Source organism: Cetorhinus maximus, chromosome 6 (assembly GCF_964194155.1).
Source record: "Cetorhinus maximus chromosome 6, sCetMax3.hap1.1, whole genome shotgun sequence".
In the NCBI taxonomy this organism is placed as follows: Eukaryota; Metazoa; Chordata; class Chondrichthyes; order Lamniformes; family Cetorhinidae; genus Cetorhinus; species Cetorhinus maximus.
Genome location: NC_135884.1, coordinates 29,053,315 through 29,076,323, shown reverse-complemented (window position 1 = coordinate 29,076,323; position 23,009 = coordinate 29,053,315). Strand labels below are relative to the sequence as shown.

Below are 23,009 nucleotides of genomic sequence, written 5' to 3'. Positions count from 1 at the left end.
CAGTATTTCAGTGTTATATTGCTTGATATCAGTGATTATATTAATGTTGTACAATTGATCTAAACATTTCTTTCAGATGGATTCTGGTAAAAGAGCTTCAAAAACAAAACGGGATAAGGAAAAACAGGCCTGCAAAAGCTGTAGCGAAACTTTCAACTCAATAACTAAACGCCGACATCACTGTAAACAATGCAACGCAGTGAGTATTAAAATTAGAAATCTGGAGATTTTAATAGTTATACACAACTAAAAGCGCATTTAATTTATTTTGCATTTAAAGGTTTTATTTTGTATTTAAAGGTTTTATTTTGAACACTTCTCACTCCCAATTTCTTTGTTTTGTTTACCCTGCTGTTTTCCTAACTTTGTGTCAATTCCTTTTTTTTTCTAAAACTTTTTCTTTCTTCTCATCATCTAATTTGAAAAAAAGTTATTTTCTTGAAGCTCTCATTTGGCTAATTTGCATGTAGGAGCAAGTTTTTAAAAATTGTCTTTTAACGAGTGGAAAATGCGTTTGGAAGCCTAGTTTGTAGATCATCTGCACCCTGAAGTCTGAAGATGCATGGCTACATCACAGCCATGTCAAGTGTTTGTGTGTTAATTTGTATTTCCTTCAGAAGTGGAGCTGTTGACTAACAGCCTGATTGGATCCCAACAAGTTAATTCATCTGCAATGTAGTGAATCAGGCCATCTGTTTCAGTTTTATTATTTTTAATGCATAGATTTTCAAATTGGGGTCCTAAAGGAAATCTCATTGATTCATTGATTTCTGTCCATCTGGCTACAATGCCTCTATTTTTTTTTAGCTTACTACCAATTGCTCCCATTGCTGTATAGTAATGAAAAAAAAAAACAAAAAATGCTGGAAATAGACTGCAGGTCTGGTGCTATCTGGGGAATTTTACAGATATGAGATGTAAAATATTCCTGTGTTTTGGGTCTGTCTCTTTAATTCAGGGTAAAATACGTCACCTGTTCTGAAGTCTGACTGACAACAGACCTGGGTAACATGGCTGTTAAAGATTAAAGGGAGGCCTGGATTGTTTGCTGGAAAGAAGGTGCAAGGCGTTCACACTTGGAGACAATGGCAACAATATCTGTGTTTACAGTGTTTAAACTGTTTGGCTCTGAGTCCCAGGAAGGTGTTGAGAATGTTGCGTTGCAATCAGTTATGCTGTAAACTGTGTGTTTACTTGCAAGATAAAAGAGAGTTGGGGTCTTGAAGATAACTAATCAGCATTTCTACCTGGATACAAGGCCCATGTGATTCACGTTGCCATGGAGTTGGGCTTTGAGAGGGGGAGGATTTCTAAGATTCCCTGAAAACACTTAGACACAGACTGTCTGCCAAGATCTAGGAGATTAATTATGATTAATAATGCATTCCTGGGAAACACACTCATTCGCCCGCCATTCCATCACTTCACTACTGCTTCACGCCAGGCGCCAAATTTAAAGTGCAGCCGCGTGCACACCTCTCAGTGCTTCCAGCCCACAACTGCTGCATGGAAGACATCACCCTGAAAGGCAAGAAGACTGCAGCTCCCTGGTTCAACGACGTGTCCCTCAAGCGCCTTTTGGACGGAGTGGAGGCCCGTTGTGATGTCCTCACCCACTCTGGCCGCAGGATGGGCAGCAACATCACTAATCTGGCTTGGGAGGTGGTGGAAGCAGTGGTCAGCGCCAATGCCCTGCAAAATAGGACAGCCACCCAGTGCCACAAGAGGATGAACGATCTCCTTCGTTCCACCAGGATAAGTCACTCTTCTCATCACTCACAACCTTCACACTCACAAAGCCATCACACATGGACAGGGCCCCCACTTTTTGCCTGTTCGAGGGACATCATCATTCACTCTCTCTTCACACACACCTTCATCATCCTCATCCCGTCCATGGGACCACTCACCAACCACATATGCCAGGCATACTTATCATCTGGCCTGGCAGGCATCTTACTTACACTCTCTCTATCTCTATTCATGCAGCACAAGCTGACACACAACAAGAGTGAGAGGTCACAGACTGGTGGAGGAATGTCTGAAAACAAGGCCTCACGGACTTGAAGACAGAGCCATCCAGCTGGTCGGCGAGGATCTGGACTGGTCCTGCACTGACAGTGAGGTCGGCACTGCTCTACCAAGTGAGGATCCAGCAGTGCAACATCCATCCGACAACCATGCCGTGAGTGATCTGTCCTCTTTCACAGGCCCCTGTCATGCACTAATTATCCCCCCTTGCTTTCGCAGGCACATCTGCCAAACAGCCGACAGAGTCTATGACCCAGGGCCTCCAATCAAGCCCCAAGGGAAACTCAGAAGAGGAATCTGCTGAGACCCTCCCTGAAGACCTGTCACTGGGCTCACCCACACCCTCCATCAGCGCAGAGACACACACTCGGTGGGACCGAGCTTTAGAATAGCCTTGGGATCACAGTCTGGTGAGCACATCTTACTTTCTGATCCACAGCAAGAGGAGGCAGGGACTTCCCAGATGTCCGGCACTCGGGGGACTGCTGGAGGCCAGAACATCGCTGAGTCCGAGTCAGATGATGAGCCTCTGGACTTGGTCATGTCACAGTTGCTGGAGCTGCAAAGGCAAGCTCGGGAACATCAGGAAGGGATGTCTGCTGCACTCCTCAGATTGCAAGGCATGATGGAGGAGTGCGTCTGCCTTCAGGCTGAGGTGATAGCGTCGGCTTTGCAACGCACCGAGGTCAACACTGGAAGGATGGCAGCCGCCACGGAGACCTTGGCCCAGGACATGGTCCTGCACTGCTGCACAGGCTGAACTTGATCGCTGACGCCATAGTTGGCATCCAACAGTGTGTACGCAAGGGGTGTGGGGCAGCTCAATCTCTCTCAAGCTACCCCTTCTCCTCTAGGAGTCAGCCAGGAGCCCTCAGGCACCCATAGGGAGGAGGATCAGCAGGTACACACTCCAGGGCCATCCATCCAGGTGACACTGGGAGTGTCTAGCCCATCTGAACTCCTTCTTCCTGTGACCTCAGCAGCTCCAGCTCCACAGGCCGAGAAGGGTGTCAATGCCACACGGCAGGACCCTGAAAGCAGGCCGGGGCCCTCCAGGTCTCATCCCTCCAGAAGATGCCTGCCAAGGTCATCACAGACAGGGCGTAGCAGTCAGCAGGCTGCCTCCACCTCCGCTGTGGATGTCCGGGGAGCACCAAGACGTAGCAGCAGGGTTAGGAAAATTAAGAAGGTGTAGTTGCACAGCCTGGGGCACGATTTTAATCATTTGTACATAATGTTCACTATTGTCAATAAACTCCCAAGAATGTCTCCCTGCCTATGGCTCCTTGTTCTGATGAGCAGTGTTCCTGTCACTCAGAAACCTTTCTGCACAAGATAAAGGCAGGTGTCTCAGTCCAGGGCCTTGTCCCTGTGCTTTGTGCAGCCTTCAGACCAAAGTGATAGTCCAGCCTCTCACTTCCTGGACACATTAGTGATGTCTGCACTTCAACAATGCTTGTCATTGCTGCCAGAATGTCGTGGGCAGGCGTCATAGTGTACTGTCATTCTCTGTGTGCTCCCAGCACCCTTAAGGTGGGGCTGGCCCCCATCTCTTCAGCATAAGTGACCAGTGACGCTGTGCTCCTGAAGGTCTCAGGTGCTGAAGATAGACAAAGGATCAGATGCCTTTAAAGTTTCATGGCTGCGTCTCCATGATATGACCCTGATCACAGAGCGCAAGTGAGCTGCACTCAGCCAGACAGGAGTCAGACATTCACAGAGGCAATGTGAAGATCAATGGAGTGTCCTCACTGCATGTCGTCATCATCCTCCTGCAATCAAATGACTATTAGGGCCTCCACTGTGTCTCCATGACTGGAGCATTATCACAGAGGGTATGTGCGCTGCCATAAGCCAGACTGGAGTCAAACGTTCATAGATGCAATGTGAGGATCTATGGCATCTCCTCACTGCATGTTGTCATCATCCTCCACAAATCTAGCAGCTATGAGGGCCTCCCGAGTGTGCCTGCCTCATCTGGCCAGTGAGAGGGCCTCATTGCCGTCATTGTCGCCTTCAAACACCTCACCTTCATCACCCTCATCGGAGAAGACCTCCAGCTCTGCATCTCCTCCTCAGCCAGCCCTCTCCCTGTTGCAGTGCCAGGTTGTAAAGAGTGCAGCAGGCGACGACAATGTGTGACACCCTCTGTGGACTATATTGCAGGGCTCCACCAGATCGGTCCAGACACCAGAACCTCATTTTCAGCATTCTCATGGTTCACTGCACTAAGTTGCGAGTTGCAGCGTGAGCCTCGTTATACCTTCACTCTGCTGCAGTCTGAGACCACCGAAAGGGTGTCATCAGTCACGGCCTCTGCAGGTAGCCCTTATCCCCGAGGAGCCTGCAACCTCTGTGGACCCTGGAAGACGTCAGGGATCTGTGATTGACTGAGAATGTAGCAGTCATGGACACCCCCTGGAAACCATGCACAAACTTGCAGGATACATTTGGAGTGGTTGCACACTAGCTGCACATTCAATGAATGGAATCCTTTGTAGTTGATATAGTTGACCCCTTGTTGCGACGGAGACCTGAACAATGAGTGAGTGCAATCGATCGCACCCTGCCCCTTGGGAAAGCCCAAATCCAGACAAATCCAATCATTCTTGCATCCTGGCTTTCTTAGTCCCAGGCGAAATGCACAAAGTTGTGTGTCCTCGTGAAGATGGCATGTGTGACCTCATGAATGCATTTGTGGGTGGAGGCCTGTGATATCCCACAGAGGTCACCTGCAGAGCCCTGAAAGGAGCCACTGGCATAAAAATTGAGCACCGCGGTCACTTTCACGGTCACTGGCAGTGGATGCCCTCCATGTGCCCGTGGCACCAAATCCTGCATTAAGTGGCAGATGTGACCATCCCATTCCCTAGACACGCGCAGTCTTCGGCGACAGTGGTTGCTGGTCATCTGTAGGAATGAAAGATGGACCTTTCATATAGACCCTGGGCATAGCTAGCTGCCCCTTCTTCCTGAGGGTGCTGTTCCTCCCTCTGCACAGCCAGGCGCTTCTGTCACTCTCTTCTCCATTGTCTCTGCTCTCTGTATGCCATGAGGCATACAGTTAGCTCACCAGGCTCCATGCTCCTGATGTTGTACTCCTGCAGAATGAAAGGTAGAGATACATGGGTTAGTTTGGGTACACTCAGAACCTCTCTTGGTTAAGTCTGAAGGCACCTTAATGCATCCCAGAGAGTGCTGGCCACCACTTGGATGGCCAGAGTTTAGTTCGCTGCATTGCTGCCCAAAACCCCACCCACCTCCGCCCCACTCCACCTGACCAATTAGCTGCAGCTTTGCCCACTGGACTGCATGCTGTGCTCTCAGCTCAGGCGCAGGCATTCTCCTAAACTGCACTGCAAGGCTGCACTGTTAGATTGAACTACGGGGGAGACTGGTCCAGACCGGGATGATGACATTGCAAGCGGCTGTGAGTGCCTCCAACAGTGACTGCTCCATGGCCAGCTTTAGCACGGAGATTGTACAATGTGCCCAGTTGTCCAACTGTTTTGCAGACCCCTAAAATGCTCATTAGTTTGCAGTCTGTGCCCAAGAGGTGAAAAGCTCTGGAGCACTTGATGGCACTTTGATGCCTCTGTGTTGCTGGAGTGGGCAGATAAGCTAGAGGCCCAATTCCACTCATGTCAATGTAGCTGCGTCTGAACGGTCTCAGCTGCAGAGGAATGGCCACGTTGTACAAGGTTTCCCTAATGCCTGGCTGCTTCCCTCCCCGCCACCCCCACATGCTTGTGCACTATCTTCAACTGCAGGGTACCCTCCCCCCGCCAATGCGCCTCAACCACAGGGCAGCCCTTTCCCCCACCCCCAAGTCGCCTCAACCACAAGACAGCCCTTGCCCTCACGCCACCAACGCACCTCAACCTTGAAGTCCAATGCAACATTACTGTGCACTCACCTCCGAGTTGCCCTCAAAGTGCAGCACGCCAAGTGCACCCCTTATATACGCTGTTGTGAAACGCATCGGCATGCAATTGCGCCAACGTGGGTGGATGATCCAGCAGGGGGGTGGATGATTCCGGCAGGCTGGCCTTATGATGATATGCAGATCTATTCCAATGAGGTTCCCGATGTCCGATGGCGGGAAACGCAGCCTGCCATCGATGGCCTGAGTGGATGATCGCAATTTGGTTTCACGACGTCGTGAAGCTAATTTTTGGCCTTCTTGCTATGTTGTCCACTCACGCAGCCGAACACGCCTGATGCCAGCAGGCACAGACGGTTCTGCCCAGAGTTAATGTTTCAGATTGGTGATGCTTCATCAGAGCAGGGGGTGCTTAGAGGTGTAACAATTTTCAAGTAAGACAAGTAAAAAAACAAATGGGGAAGATCTGTGATAGGGTGGAATGCAGGTGAGATTAAATGATAAAAGAGAAAGTTGCATCACAACAAAAACGCTAAAGGCAGAGAAACTGAAGGGAGGGGGGGAGATGGGTTAGAGCTCCTACAGGAAGCAGGGTATCAGGAAGAGTAGTGAAGATATCTGTGGGAGTTGGTGGGTTCATAGTGAATATTGGTCATCATAATGAATATCCTGAAAAATTGGGAGAGACAAGTTAGGGAAGGGAAGAGTTAAGGAAAGATCATGTGTGGGCAAGGGAAGGGTGGAACTTTTCCAGCTCAGAGCAAAAGCAGGAAATATATGGACTCGAATTTTCAGCTTGGCAGGTGGGCGTGATTGGCGGGCCAGGAGCAGTTGGGATACGGACTGCCAACCGCGATTTCATGCTGACTGGCCAATTAACAGGCAGTCAGAGTGAAACGTGCGCTGAAAAGCTCAGCGCTGCTGGGGTGGGGGCAGGAAGATGGCAGGTGCTGACCTCAATGTGGATGCGGGCTAGCGCTGACAGAAAGCTCCCTGAGGCAGCTCACTGCCCTGAAGACCTGAAAAAGCAAAACTAAAGGTTACGAAAGCTGAAAAACGTGTCCAGGCATCATAATCAATCACCTGAAAATTTAGCTAATGAAAATGCTGTCCACAGAAATTTATTTTTATTTTATTTCATCAGAGAAATCTCATCCCGCCTGTGGATGAGGTTTGATGAAAAATGCAAAGGCCGCCTGGCCGATTCACTCGTCCGCCAACCATGAGGCTAGACAGGCAACAAAAAATCAGAGTCAATTGCGCCATTAATGGGCTTAATTGTCCTCTTAATTGTCGGTGAGCGTCCCGACCTCATCTCGTGCTGTTTTACGCCTGATCGGGTCGGGCATGCCCCCATCCATGAGGCGTAAAATTCTGCCCGTGGTCATCAATGTACTGGAGTACAGGGAGGGTCCCTGAGTAGGACCGGAACAAAGAACATTCCACATATCCCAAAAAATAGGCAGACATAGCCCGTGCCCATACACGTTCCTAATGATCAGCGTTTATTTGGAGGAAGTGGATGGAGTTAAATAAGTTATTCAATGTGAGAACAAGTTCAGCCAGGCAGAGGAGGGCGGTGGTGAATGGTGAACTGGTTGGTCCTTCATTCAAGGAAGAAGGGGAAAGGTCTCAGACTGACTTGGGGAGATTGGAGGTGTAGAGAGATTGGATGTCCATGATGAAAAGGAGACATTTAGGACCAAGAAACTGTTAAAAGTAGCCAAGGGCTTTGGAAAGGCCACAGATATAAGGGGAAGGGACTTGATGGGGAGAGAAATATAGTCAAGATAGGGGAAAAAAACCCAGCTCTGCTGGGCAAGAACGGGCTGAAATGTTGGGAATGAGGTAGAAATGGGCTTTTCGAACTTTTGAGGTTGAATTCCTTGGAAGGATGATCAGTGACAATCTTGGAAACAATGGCTTGATGTTCATTGGTGGGGTCGTGGTCCAGGGGGAGGTAGGATGAGGTGTCAGAGGTTTTTTTTTGTTAGTTCATGGGATGTGGGTATCACTGGCCAGACCAGTGTTTAATGCTCATCCCTAATTGCCCTTGAGAAGGTGGTGGGGTGCTGCCTTGTTGAACCACTTCAGTCTGTGTTGTAGGAAGACCAACAGGGCTGTTAGGAAGGGAGTTCCAGTATTTTGACCCAAAATTGGCATACTGCCTCGGCTAGGTAGAAGTCAATCTGTCAAACAGCAACAAAGTTTTCCACAAGGATAGCACTCAACACTGGTGACATCGTCTTTTGAAAGTTAGACCAAATGGTTCTCAGAACTGTATCAACAATAACTTGCCTTTATATAGCATCTCTAATGTAGTAAAACACCATAAGCACTTAGGAGTGTTATAAGGCAAAATTTGACACTGCGCTATTAGGGCAGGTGACCATAAGTGTGGTTAAAAAGGTGGGTTTTAAGGAGTGACCTAAAACAGAAGGAAGAAGTATGTGATTGGAATTTCAGAGTGTAGGGCCTAGGCCTAAAGGCTTGACCAGCAATGGTAGAATGATGCAGCGAAGGAAACCCAGGATGTGAAAAGGCCCAGAATTGGGAGGAATATAGAGAGAGTTTTTGGGCTGGAGCAGGCTAAGGAGATAGGCAGGCACAAGGCTATGGAGGGTTTTGACACAAGGATGTATATTAGGATATGTGCAACACAGTTTTGAATAAGATGCAGTTTACCAAGGGTGGTAGGTGGAAAGTTGGACAGGAGACCATTGGAATAGTTGAGTCTGGAGGTAACAAAGACGTGGATTAAGGTTTAAGCAGTAGATGGACTGAGGTAAGGGGTGGAAATGAGTGATGTTACGGAGATAGAAGTATGAGTCATTGTGGTGGTATTTCCACACAAAAAATGTACAAACCATCATTCAAAGGGAACCATTACAATGTTGTAATACCTTTAAACTAATATCACTCTTACAGCCCATCCCCCAAGATATTTAACACTAATTCTCTGCCATTCATTAAATGTCACTGAAAACATCAGGACTTTGATTCTTTAAAATAAGACACATACATTATGGTCTGCTTTTAGTTAGTGAATGGGCTCTCATTCTGTTCTACTCTGTAGACAGACTGCCCAAAGTAATGCTCAGAAGAATAATCAATTTGTGGCATTGATGAAGCATATAATATTGCAAGTGCTTGTGAGAGGTCACTTGTCTTGATTAAGGAATGTAATAAGTTGCATGAATCCAAAGAAAGGAGACAGGAAATTAAAAGGTTTTATGGCCATAACCTGTTTCAAGGATGTTGTCATTTTCTTTTCAGATTATCTGTGGTAAATGTTCAGAATTCAAGCCATTTGCAGATAATAGTCGACACAACCGTGTATGTAAGGAATGCTTTGCATTACCAGGCACAGCAATCCCTTCAAATCCAGTACCTGAGAATGTAACTGACCAGAAGAAAAAGGTCACTATGGAGGTGAGTGAATTTGAGCACAGAAATTATTGTTCAAGCAGTGGAGATGAGTTTTTGAGGATAAACAAACAACATCCAAAAATGGGGTAATGACTGTAAATTCTGATAATGTTGCCTGGTGGTATACCCATACAAAATCCGTGTGAACCACCATCTAAAGGAAGCCATTACAATGTTACAATTCTGATATCATAAGTCTAGGGAATTAAAAATGGAAAATAAGGAGATGGCAATAGAATTGTATTCGGTATTTTGCATTGGTCTTCACTATAGAGGATATGAGTAACATCCCAGAAATGGCTGTAAATCAGGAACTGGAAGGGAGGGAGGAACTCAAGAAAATTACAATCACCAGAGAAGAGGTACGTGTCAGCCTGCAGTTGCAACAATTTGCTAAGTCCCTGGATCCTGATGGATTTCATCCTAAGGTCTTAAAAGAAGTGGCTAGTGAGATACTTGATGGTTTGGTTTTAATTTTCCAAATTCACTAGATTCAGGGACAGTTCCATTAAATTGGAAAATAGCTAATGTAACTCCTTTACTCAAAAAGGGAGGAAAACACAAAACACGAAACTATAGGCGAGTTAGCTTAACGTCTGTTGTGGGGAGATTTTAGAAGCTGTTATTAAAGACGTTATAACAGGGCACTTCGATAAATTCAATGTAATCAGGCAGAGTCAACATGACTTTGTGAAAGGGAAATTGTGTTTAACCAATTTATTGGAGTTCTTTGAAAAAGTTTGAAGAATTAACAGGCGTTGTGGATAAAGGGGAACGGGTGGATGTGCTGAACTTAGATTCACAGAATCACAGTGCAGAAGAGGCCCTTTGGCCCATCGAGTCTGCACTGACATGTGAGAAACACCTGACCTACCTACCTAATCCCATTTACCAGCACTTGGCCCATAGCCTTGAATGTTATGACGTGCCAAGTGTTCATCCAGGTGCTTTTTAAAGGATGTGAGGCAACCCACCTCCACCACCCTCCCAAGCAGTGCATTCCAGACCGTCACCACCCTCTGGCTAAAAAAGTTTTTCCTCACATCCCCCCTAAACCTCCTGCCCCTCACCTTGAACTTATGTCCCCTCGTGACTGACCCAATCCACCCTGTCCATGCCCTGCATAATCTTGTACACCTCAATCAGGGCGTCCATCAGTCTTCTCTGCTCCAACAAAAACAACCCAAGTCTATCCAACCTCTCTTCATAACTTAAATGTTTCATCCCAGGCAACATCCTGGTGAATCTCCTCTGCACCCCCTCCAGTGCAATCACATCCTTCCTATAATGTGGCGACCAGAACTGCACACAGTACTCCAGTTGTGGCCTCACCAAGGTTCTATACAACTCCAACATGACCTCCTTACTTTTGTACTCTATGCCTCGATTGATAAAGGCAAGTGTCCCATATGCCTTTTTCACCACCCCACTGACATGCCCCTCCGCCTTCAGAGATCTATGGACACACACGCCAAGGTCCCTTTGTTCCTCAGAACTTCCTAGCGTCATGCCATTCATTGAATACTTCCTTGTCAAATTATTCCTTCCAAAGTGTATCACCTCTCACTTTTCAGGGTTAAATTCCATCTGCCACTTATCTGCCCATTTGACCATCCCGTCTATATCTTCTTCTAGCCCAAGACACTCAATCTCACTGTTAACCACCTGGCCAATCTTTGTGTCATCCGCAAACTTACTAATCCTACCCCCCACATAGTCATCTATGTCGTTTATATAAATGACAAATAATAGGGGACCAAGCTCAGATCCCTGTGGTACGCCACTGGACACTGGCTTCCAGTCACTAAAGCATCCTTTTGTCATCACCCTCTGTCTCCTACAACTAAGCCAATTTTGAATCCACCTTATCTAATTACCCTGTATCCCATGTGCATTTGCCTTCTTTATAAGTATCCCATGTGGGACCTTGTCAAAGGCTTTGCTGAAATCCATATAAACTAAATCAACTGCACTACCCTCATCTACACACCTGGTCACCTCCTCAAAAAATTCAATCAAATTTGTTAAGCATGACCACCCTCTGACAAAGCCATGCTGACTATCCCTGATCAAACCTTGCCTCTTCAAGTGGAGGTAGATATTCTCCTTCAGAACTTTCTCCAATAGTTTCCCTACCACTGACGTGAGACTCACTGGCCTGTAGTTTCCTGGCTAATCTCTACAACCCTTCTTAAATAGCGGAACCACATTAGCTGCTCTCCAGTCCTCTGGCACCTCCCTCGTGGCCAGAGAAGAATTAAAAATTTGGGTCAGAACCCCTGCAATCTCCTCCCTTGCCTCCCTCAACAGCCTGGGACACAAATCATCCGGACCTGGAGATTTGTCCACTTTTAAGCCTGCCAACACCTCCAAAACCTTGTCAATCCCTATATCAATTTGCTTAAGAACCTCGCAGTCTCTCTCCCTGAGTTCGATACCTTCATCCTCATTCTCTTGGGTGAAGACGGATGTGAAATATTCGTTCAACACTCTAGCGATGTCCTCTGGCTCCACCCATAGATTGCCCCCTTGGTCCCTAATGGGCCCTACTCTTTCCCTGGTTATCCTCTTTCCATTGATATACTTATGGAATATCTTGGGATTTTCCCTGCTTTTATGAGCCAGAGCTTTCTCATATCCCTTCTTTGCTCTCCAATTGCTTTCTTAAGCTCCACCCTGCACTTTCTGTACTCCACTAATGCCTCTGTTGATTTGCTTCCCTCATACCTGCTAAAATTCTCTCTTTTCCTTCTCATCGTAACCTGAATATCTCTGGTCATCCATAGTTCTTTGGGCTTGTTACTCCTTCCTATCACCCTAGCGGGAACATGTTGAGCCTGTACCCACCCCATTCCCTTTTTGAACACCCCACACTGCTCCTCTGTAGATTTCCCCACAAGTAGCTGTTCCCAGTCTACCTTGGCCAGATCCTGCCGTATTTTACTAAACTCCATTCTCCCCCAATCCAAAACATTTTTTGCAACTTGTCGATTTCTTTGTCCATAACGAACTTAAACTGTACCACGTTATGGTCGCTATCACTAAAATGCTCCCCCACCACCAGCACCTCAGCCACCTGTCCGGCTTCATTCTCCAGAATTAGGTCCAGCACTGCGCCGTCCCTTGTTGGACCCTCTACATATTGACCTAAAAAGTTCTCCTGTACACATTTCAAGAAATCCACTCCATCCAAGCCCTTAACACTATGTCTATCCCAATTAATGTTGGGAAAGTTGAAATCACCTAATATAATTACCATTTTGTTATTGTTTTTACACACCTCCACAAATTGTGTGCATATTTGCTCCTCAATTTCCCGCTGACTATCTGGGGGGTCTATAATAAACACCTAACAATGTGGCTGCCCCTTTTTTATTGCTAAGCTCTACCCACAAAGCCTCACAAAGATTTTCAGAAGGCATTTGATAAGGTGCCTCATCAAAGGTGATTGCGGAAAATAAAAGCTCATGGTGTAGGGGTAACATATTGGATGGAAGATGGGCTAGCTAACAGGAAACAGTAGACATAAGTGGGTCTTTCAGGTTGGCAGGATGTGACAAATGATGTGCCACAGGGATCAGTGCTGGGGCCTCAACTCCTTACAATTTATATAAATGATTTAGATAAAGGGATGATGGTATGGTTGCTAAATTTTCTGATGACACAAAGGTAGGTAGGAAAGTAAGTTGTGAAGAGGACATGAGGCTACAAAAGGATATGGATAGGTTAGGTGAGTGGGCAAAGATCTGGCAAATGGAGTATAATGTAAGGAAATGTGAGGTCCATTTTGGCAGGACAAATAAAAAGAGGCATATTATCTAAATGGTGAGAGATTGCAGAGCTCTGAGATGCAGAGGAATTTGGGTACCCTCGTGCATGAATCACAAAAGGTTAGTATGCAGGTGCAGCAAGTAATTAGCAAAGCTAATAGAATGTTATCATTTATTGCGAGGGGAATTGAAGACTAGAGTTAGGGAGGTTATGCTTCAGTTATACAGGGCATTGGTGAGACTACATCTGGAGTTCTGTGTAAAACATTGGTCACCTTATGTAAGGAAAGATGTAAATGCATTGGAAGCAGTTCAGAGAAGGTTTACTAGATTAATACCTGAAATGGGCAGGTCAGCTTATAAAGAAAGGTTGGACAGGCTAGGCTTGTATCTGCTGGAGTTTAGAAGAGTAAGAGGCGACATGGTTGAAACATATAAGTTCCTGAGGGGACTTGACAAGGTGAATGTAGGGAAGATATATCCTCTTGTGGGAGAATCTAGAACTCTGAGTCACTGTTTCAAAATAAGGGATGGCCCATTTAGGACAGAGATGAGGAAATTTCTTTTCTCTCAAAGGGTTATGAGACTTTGACCTTATTGAATGATGGAGCAGGCTTGAGGGGCAAGTGGCCTACTCCTGCTCCTAATTTGTATGTTCATGTGTAGGGTATTTTTGACATCGAGTTTTGAAATTCAGACTGGACTTGTCCAAAAACAATTCCTGTGTTCCATTGAGTTTCCTTGTGTGGTGTCCTTAAGTTCACAATAACGGAAAAGGAACTGCACATCAGGGCTCAATATTAACTTCTGAATTTTGAATATTGGTGGAATTTGTCAGCTTAAATGACACATTGATTTGTTAAGTAAATTGCTTTTCTGATAAGATGTGACATTCAGAACACCTGTGGATGCAACGGTAAATTGTTGGACTGCACAGGCTGGATTTTTCAAACAAATCGGGGTCTGGATAAGAAGCAATTTAGTGCCACTGGCCTCCGTGGTGGTTCCCCACAGTGGTCCCGAGCCATTTTGAAAGACACAGGTGGCTAATTTAGGCCAATTTGAATTGGTGATGTTAAAGCCTCGTTGCTGCGTGGGCTGGGATTTCCAGTTAGCATTGTGGGCAGCAGTGCAGGCCAAGGTGGTGTGTTCAGGATGGGAGACACCAGATCAAGTGAAAGATCACCACCTCTTGCTGCCAGAGCCATAATGGCTACCGGGCCATAGATGCAGCTGCTGACTGTTACCTGGAGGGGTTTTCCCTCTGAAATCATTGTGAGGCAGCTGTGGCATTTGAAAAAATGAAAATAATTCACCTGTGCTTGTCCCTTGCTGTTTGCATCTTCACATCGGCAGCTCCTACCTCGCCCGGTTGAACTGCCAGTCTGAGTAATGAGGGGCCTCCCATTGGCCCTCTGGCATTGGGAGCCTGCCCGCCGTCCCTGATTGGATGGCGAGTTTGCTCCCTAGCCTTTAATTAGCTGGAGTAAATTGCAATGGGCATGCCCAAAGCACACCGTGTGGAGTCAGGACCCAGAACTAGCCCCCGACCATGTCCGGTTCCCAAACCCGGATCAAACATTCGGCCCCATATCTCATTAGGAGCAGAAATTCATAGTTAATTTTCATATTAGTAATTTAAGATTGATTTCTAACTAGTATATTGAAATACTTTGAGTAGTTGGACAGAATTAAGCTATGCGCTGACAAAGAGCACAGCATCTGTCCACTATATAGTTTTGATTTACTTTCTTACAGTTCTTTAATTATTTTAAGTTAATAATAGTTAATAAAATAAATTACAGGATGTCATGAAGAGAAATGAGATTAATGGGGGGTGGCAAAGTTGAATCCAGAATTTATGTCACTGAGGAATAAAAACTAAGTTTACGTGTTACACTTGAGCAAATTTTAAGTGCAAGTGACTGTTTTATTTGGTTGGTTTGCTCCATTATTCAGCCAGAACACAATATCCACTGAAAAAGTGCTTGTCACCAAAAATAACTTTAAAGCTAAACTTTGAGAGAGTATTTTATTATACATGGTATCCACTGAGTGTAAAAGCTCAGATTATGGAACAGAAATTCAGAAATAAGCTCCTGAACAGTAACATGGGAAATTCAATGAATACATTGACATGATTTTATAACACTGGTGGTTTTGAGTTCACATTTGTAGTTGCGTGAGCCATAGGAAAATTGCAACATGTACATGGAACGGGGGTTAATCAGTTTAAAATTATCTTCTGTTGTTTCAGAGAAAATTGTAGGTTTTATAAAGCCTAATTGTTGTACTAATTATGGCGATCTTAAGTGTAGCTACTTAGAACCAGTAGTATTTGAAGGTCTAAACAGGCATATCTGAAGGGGTGATCAGGATGAGCCAGCTGTGGTGATAGACAGAGTACTAGAGCAAATAGTGCTATTTTTGAAGCTGATCAGAAAGAAAGAGCTTGCATTTAAATCAAGTTTTTCCTGACTTCAGGGTGTCCCAAAGTGCTTTACAGCCCATTAAGTACTTTTTGAAGTGCAATCACTGTTGTAATATAGAAATATGATTAACTGTGTCGCTGTGAAGAGGGCTGTCATGAATAGAATATAAAATATTACATAATATATAAGCAGTATAGTTTCCATTTTCATAAAGTATGGCTTTTTCAACCTCTTTCAGACCATAGGTGCAAACTGAATGGGAATACCAATTCTAGTGCAAATGGTGCAGTATTATTTATTTATCTCTATATAGTTTTGACATTAGATAGCTCTTTCTCAGGACAAAGTACTTTGCTGCCTCAGGCAACATCTGTGAATGAGAGTCAGAATTGTTTCACTGAAGGATCTTGCAAACCAAATCATCACATAGGTTGACAGATTTTCTTTATCGTAGAAAAATCAGAATAACTTGAATTGGGCCTAGGAAAGGAAGTTTCATTTGAAATGAAAGCAGTTGGCATTTCTGTTTCTGGAACTGGTGTAGGCTGGCAGAAAAAATAGTTGCTGTACATTTCACCTGCAATGGCTTTTCTTCGCCCTTGTGCACGATTACATCTTTGGCCCCTTTCTATTTCTCACTTACATGCTGTTCATGAGCAAAATCATCCAGTAAAGTACCAGGTTCCACATTTTGATAACACCTTCCTCTATCTCATCGTCTTGACTGCGGTACGGAGTTCAATGGAGAAGTGAGATAAATAGCCATTTGGTAGTACAGAACTTGAGTATTGCTGAAAATATACATTTTGTCAAAGTTTTTCATCTTGCACTCATCACAATCACAAGAATATCAATGTCAGGGGAAGCAACAACTTGATACTGTATGAGAAGCGAGTGCTGATTGGTTGGCAAGTAGACACAGAGATGTTGCCATGGAGAATGCACCAGTGTGCTTAATCCTCAATGTGCTAATAATTATGTTGACAACCAATTTAAGATTGTCAGTCAGGCTTGCAGTGTGGCGCATTTGCGTGTACTGGAAGCTACATATATTAATACACAGAGCTCTGTTCTTGCAGACAGAAAGAACATGTACACACATTGCGTCTGTTTCAGCTAAAGAAAATAAGTGACAGCCATTCGCTGACTCATGCCTCAGGGCAATGCCTTGACCAATCAGGGTCATGCTGCCTGGTTTAAATTTCAAACAATGCTTGGCAGTTAACTGCGGTGCACTGGTGCATTCCACATGGCAACGCCTCTACCAATCAGAGTCCATTTGCCAACCAATCAGCACTCTTTTCACACGCAGTATAAATTGTTGTGGTATTCTTGTGAAGTGTCCTGAAGAGTGCAAGTTGAAAAGCTTTGACATATCTCTTTTCTTTTAAGCAATATTCAAGTTTGGTACTACCAAATGACTAATTACATGCTTGCTACTTATTGCATTGAACTTTCATGAAAAGTGTGATACATTATCACAATTGAAAGGATAATACATAATATTTTTCTTTTACTGGCACATTTATTTTTATGTTTGTTCTTATTTCTACAACAGAGACCAAGCTCACTGACAAGTGATAATAGTCTTTTCTGCAGCAACTTAAGTTTTATGGAAAAGGGAAAGTCCTGGCAGAAGGCGTGGGTAGCTATTCCCAAAAGCGATCCCCTGGTACTGTATTTGCACTTGGGCAGTCAGGTAAGAATGAGTGTCACCTGTTCATTCAATCCAGCTTGCATAAGCTTCATCCAATTGAATGCACAAGTAGGTCAAGGGATTTAGAGAGACTCTGAATTGAACTGCAGCAAACTCAAGAGCTTTGAGATGGAAAATCCATCTGCTGCTGTCTTTTATTTTCTTTTTTTCCTACTCTCCAAGCTCTCTCCTGGTTTCAAGTACTATCTGAAGTAAGTGGGAAATGGCAAATGTGTTCAAGTTGTTTTCTGTGGTCGTTTTTCTTACTTTTGTAAAATTGTTTGCTGGGCTCTCTGTGACCAAAGTAAATGTTTTTTGAGGATCAGTTGCACCCTTTTCTATTTTAACCCTCTGCTTTTCCAGGTATGCAGCATCTGTGGCTGAGAGGGCAGACAGATGATGGATACTAATGAACACAAAAATTAGGAGCAGGAGTAGGCCATTCAGCCCCTTGAACCTGCTCCACCATGCGATGAGATCATGGCTGATCTGATTGTTGCCTTAACTCCACTTTCCTGTCTGCGCGCCCCCCCCCCCCCCCCACCCCCACTCCCAATAACCCTTGACTTGCTTGTCGATCAAAAATCTATCTAAATCAGCTTTGAATATATTCGACAACCCAGCCTCCGCTGTTTTCTGGGGAAGAAAATTCCACAGCCTACCGACCCTCTGAGAGAAAAAAATTCTCCTGATCTCAATCTTAAAAGGAAGACCTCTAATTTTTAAACTGTGTAGCCTAGTTCTAAACTCCCCCGCAAGGGGAAACATCCTCTCAGCATCCACCCTGTCAAGCTCCTTCTGAAATTTTAGGTTTCAATAAGATCATCTCTCCATTCTTGTAAACTCCAAAGAGTGTAGGCCTAACCTGCTCGGGTTTTCCTCATAAGATAATCCCTTCATCCCAGGAATCATGGTGTTGAGCTGTTAGCTAGGAGACACGTTAAACTTACCTGGTAATGTCTAACTTCCCCTCCATGTGGAAAGGTGCCTGATCCTTGCTGAGCCAATATTCATAACAATATAGCAGAGATCAGAAGCAAGAGGGGGAGAGGTTGATATCCTTCCTGTCTATGGTACAATGTGCTGAAGCTCCAGTATGCTGCTCCACTGTGTCACATAACTTGCGTAAAATATTAATTGGTCAGTGTTAATTAAACAGATTCCTCTTTTCCCTCATTTTGTTCTTTGTTTTCAACCTCTTTTCCATATCTTCACACACCAAGCTCCTTGATGTGAGGATGACCTGATTTCAAGCCTCTATCATTGCGTTCATGGTCCAGCTAGTAGGGAGAACATTAGGATGAACTTTAGCGATGTGGCTATTGTACCGTTGTAGAATGGGGGAGGAACATTAGTTGGGGACATCAGGGAAAACTTCTTAAATGTTTTTGAATAGAGACATGAGGTGAGGGGGAACAGATTGAAAATGCATCGGCTGCAAGTTATACAATCCAATCCATTTTATTTTCCATTGAAATCAATGTAAAAGAATATCCGATATGGAGTCTAACAAGTGGTTGACCTGATGCTGCCAGTTTATTGCCCCTGCCAAAATTGAAAGTTATCCCTGTGGAATTTCTAATGCCCTGGAAAGACCAGAACTAGCAGATGGGGCTACAATTTAACATCCCAATCATCCAAAAGACAGCATCCTTTATCAGTCAGCAGCAAACTCTTTGGCTGTGTCAGCCTATATTATGGAGTGAGGATTGCGCTCATAAAAAATACACGATCACTGTCGCTGGGTCAAATTCCTGGAACTCCCTTCTAACAGCACTGTGGGTGTACCTACACCACATGGACTGCAGTGGTTCAAGAAGGCAGCTCACCACCACCTTCTCAGGGGCAATTAGGGATGGGCAATAAATGCTGGCCCAGCCAGTGAAGCTCACCTCTCTTGAATGAATAAATAAGTTAGAGCTTTTTTCTCGAATATTGGTACTCACCATGAATTCTTCTGGTCTTCCTGTGCTCTGATTAACTGCCAGCACCAATTCCATTAGGCATAAGTCTACATTGCAGTCACTTCCAGCTGCACTCGTATAATACTATACACAAAAAGCCCTTGACTACTACAGGTTTGCTGGACACCAGCCGATAATTCAAGGTGATCATATGTGTAAATAATAGTTACCAAAGCTTTCAGCAGATCAGATGGATAATGATTTATTTTTATAATATCGGTGAGACATTGAGCCAATGTTTCTATTTTCATTGCATACAGTGGCTTCAGATTACATCATGACAATGTGTGTCTAATCTTTCCGTGGAAACACAATACATTTCTAAAATCCACAATAATGCGGGTGTGGGGGCCATTGGAAATTTTTAAAACCCATTTTTCTGAGGTAAATGGAATTCACGCACGGAGTGGCACTTAGTATAGACATATTCAATCATGTGTCTTTGCACAGATGTAATGTGTTTTTTCTCATTTGGAGTTTCTGTTCTGCTTTCAAATTTGCATCGTAGAACAACATGGAAATTAAAAAAAAATAAATGTGACCATCCAGATATCTGGTGATGACTCTCATAATTGTACCCATAGCTGAAAGAGGTCGAGTGGCAACCAATTTTGGAACTAGAAGGATAAATTTGTATTTAATTTAAGAACTCAGAGGACCGATTTATAATGACCGCATTAGTGGAAATGAAGAATAAATAGCTGGGAATTTCAGAAGGCAGTGAAATATAGGCGTAATTTCTATAATGCGTCTAATAAAATAAAAGCTGTAAAGGTGTGCAGAAGCCATGGTTAATAATAACACTTTTCAGATAGCATTCAAAGTGGCCCAAAGCATTTTATAGCCAATAAAATACATTTTGAAATACGGTCACTTTTATTTTTTTTGTAGACTAATGTGGCAGTAAGCCCCATAAACAGTAAACGTGATAAATGACTAGTTAAATTTTTAGTGGTGATGGTTGAGGGATGAATGTTTGTCAGGGCACCTAAAGAGTTTCATGTCTATCCGCTGATGCCATGAAATATTTTACATCCATTGCTGATATTTTAATTCAGCTTTAAGATAGAGGAAGCAAAGATATCATTCAGGTTGATTCTTTAGGTAAATCAGTTTTCACATTTTTTTAAACTTTGGTAGCCAATTTGAATAAGATTTCATATTCAGTAACATGCAGGCAAATTATTCTAGGTGCTTAGCTATAGTTGTGCAACGATTGTTTGTGCTGACATTATAATTATAATTGTGTCCAGTGGATGCAGCAGAGAAAAGCAAGATGTCTCTGTCAGCCGAGTATTATGACAGTGCATAAGTGAAGCAAAAAAAAAAATTGCTTACTGGATGAGGGTGCTGTCATCTTGTTTAAGGTTATTTCTGTAATATTTATGCATCATTGCAAAAGCATTGAAGTAGTTGGAGGTGGTTTGACATCTTTCCATGTCTAGTTGCTTCAAACAAAGGATAAAGCGTAAGTTGCAGAGATTCACACTTAGTTGGATGTGGAAGTCGGAGTCACAGTACCCGAGGGTGCAGAGGTTTGTATTTCATTCCAGATACAGGGCATTTGATAAATCCATCTCATGGACAATATTGTGAAATTCATGTTATGTCTGAGGTATGTATAATACTTGTGTCAGTGAATTATTTTGTAGGCAACACAGGTGAATATCTAACATTTATGAAGTATTTAGATATTCACTTGTGTTGCCATAGCCTCCAGGGCTATTAGCCAAACGCTGGAAAATAGGATTAGTGTAGTCAGATCTCTGTTGACTGGTGCAGACATGATTGGCTGAACGGCCTCCCTCTGTGCTGTAAACGTCTGAGTGGCAAATGGGTCTTGGAAAAACATTTGCTTAGTTGCAACTCAGCTATGTTTCATACTACTTATCTAACCTTTTGAGGGCTGAATGTTTCTGCAGCTTTCAAAGTTCACATCTTGCACCACATTTTGTAACATCTGTAGAAGCAACTCTGCTGATCATTCTTGAACAAACCTGTTTAAGGTCATGGAATAATTCACTGTTCTCTGGAAAATCTTGCAATGTCCTCTTCTGTTATTTTGGAGCAGAATGCTGCCATCTTCAAAAGGTTCAATAACCTCAAATGCATTACAGTGCTTTTGAAATAAATAACATGACTTTATAGTAACATTATTTCCTTTTTCTGATGGCAGCTGAGAATTTAGAAACTTTTGGCTTGAAATTATATCTGCGACTAGAATTTCTTGACATTAAATTAAGCTTTGAATTCTCCATGCTGTAATTAAGAATGCACAATTGCATATGTTGGAGACTTTGTTGATTGTTGACATGTTCAAGTTGATTTTTTTCTGGATGGGAAACTTAATGAAATGGATCTCAATTTCTACGTATTGAACTTAGAAGTGGATGGTGACAATATGTTAAAGCTTTTATCTGTTAAGATTCTTTTTTTAAAAAAAAACTATTTCATACACTTACACCGGGAAATTTCCTTACAGGATGGAAAAAATGCCCGTACTATCCCATTGCCTGGCTATGAAATTGAACTTCCCAGTTCCGCTGATACGATTGAGAAGAAGCATGCTTTCAAGCTGAGGCAATCGCAACAAATCTTTTATTTTAGTGCAGATGATGAAGAGCTTCAGAAAAGGTGGATTGACATCATCTCAAAAACTGCCAAGGGTGAAGTCGAAGAAGAAGCGAGTAACTCGGTAGAATAAAAAACAGTGGCCAAATTATCAACAGATGAAACCAAGGCTGTATAGTGACTTTCTATGGTGTGAGCTGTCTTTTCCATACTTGAATTAAACAGAGGGCACTTTCATTTGCGGAAGACGTTTAAAATTTAATCATCAGTATCAGACTTAAGTGTTTTGTGTGTTGTTGGTCTTCAACAATTATGCTACTGAGGAACCCAATTACATCAGAAAAGGTGTTGTAATTTACAAATTAATGATGTGATTCATTCCATTCCAATTCAGTGCAGTACGGTTTCTGTGTAAATGTGTTTAACAGCAGTACTTGCAATTCCTCTGTGCAAGATGTATAGTAATTCATTAGCTAAATATATGTTCATTTTAAGTTAAAACTTGTGAATCTCTGTGGCTGGCCACTTATGGTCTATCAGTTGTCTGTATCCAATTCTTTAAACACTCAATGCTCTTTGTCCTATTTGGCATTTGATGATGTAATTAATTTTTTCATAAGTAAAAATGCTAAATGGATTTTTTCTCTCATGTTCCATACTGCTAACAAAAGGCAGGGAAATGCTGTACACTTGCAAATTTATGCTTCCTGTAGCTTCTGTGGTGCAAAAACCAGAACCTGAAATCTGTATGCCAATTTCACTTATTTATGTATTGTGCTTTTAAATAAAAATGCCTGCTTTTCACCATTATTACACTCTTAGACAAGCTGAAGTCGACCTAGCCAGACCAGCAATCTGAGCACTTATGCATTAAGTGAGAATTATCCAAAATCCCCAGGTATTCTTTGTCCAGGTAATGGCAGTTGGAAGGATTTGATGGGAAGTCAACTGGATCTTCAGTTGAGGCTTCAGTATGGTTGAAACATTTTCAATTCTTAGGGGCCTTGAGAGGGTAGATGCTGAGAGGATGGGCTTGATCTTCTGTTTGGGGTTGGAAACCCAGCAGCCAGATAACTTGCGAGTCCCAACCTTGCACCGATCTTGAAACGTAAATCCCCAATTTTGCCAGGAGCGAGCTCGGTACTTGATCAGTGGCAGCAAGCATTGCCAGGAGGCAGGAGCTGCCTGCAGAGCACAAGCAGCAAAAACAAATGGCTGCCATGATGGAGCCTG

At 43.6% G+C, this 23,009-nt stretch overlaps 1 protein-coding gene across 3 annotated transcripts in view; it reads left to right on the top strand.

Annotated features, from left to right (window-relative positions):
• Positions 1-22,586, top strand: part of LOC144681675 (FYVE, RhoGEF and PH domain-containing protein 3-like) — a 250,601-nt gene extending 228,015 nt beyond the window's left edge. For 2 of the 3 annotated variants that reach the window (XM_078543495.1, XM_078543497.1), the window contains exons 16-19: positions 77-199; positions 9,191-9,346; positions 17,104-17,244; positions 21,688-22,586. In XM_078543495.1, coding sequence (XP_078399621.1) covers positions 77-199; positions 9,191-9,346; positions 17,104-17,244; positions 21,688-21,909 — 642 coding nt within the window. In that variant the 3' untranslated portion in view covers positions 21,910-22,586. The remainder of the gene's footprint in view (positions 1-76; positions 200-9,190; positions 9,347-17,103; positions 17,245-21,687) is intronic. The other variant, XM_078543496.1, reaches the window with a different exon arrangement.
• Positions 22,587-23,009: the final 423 nt, after the last annotated feature.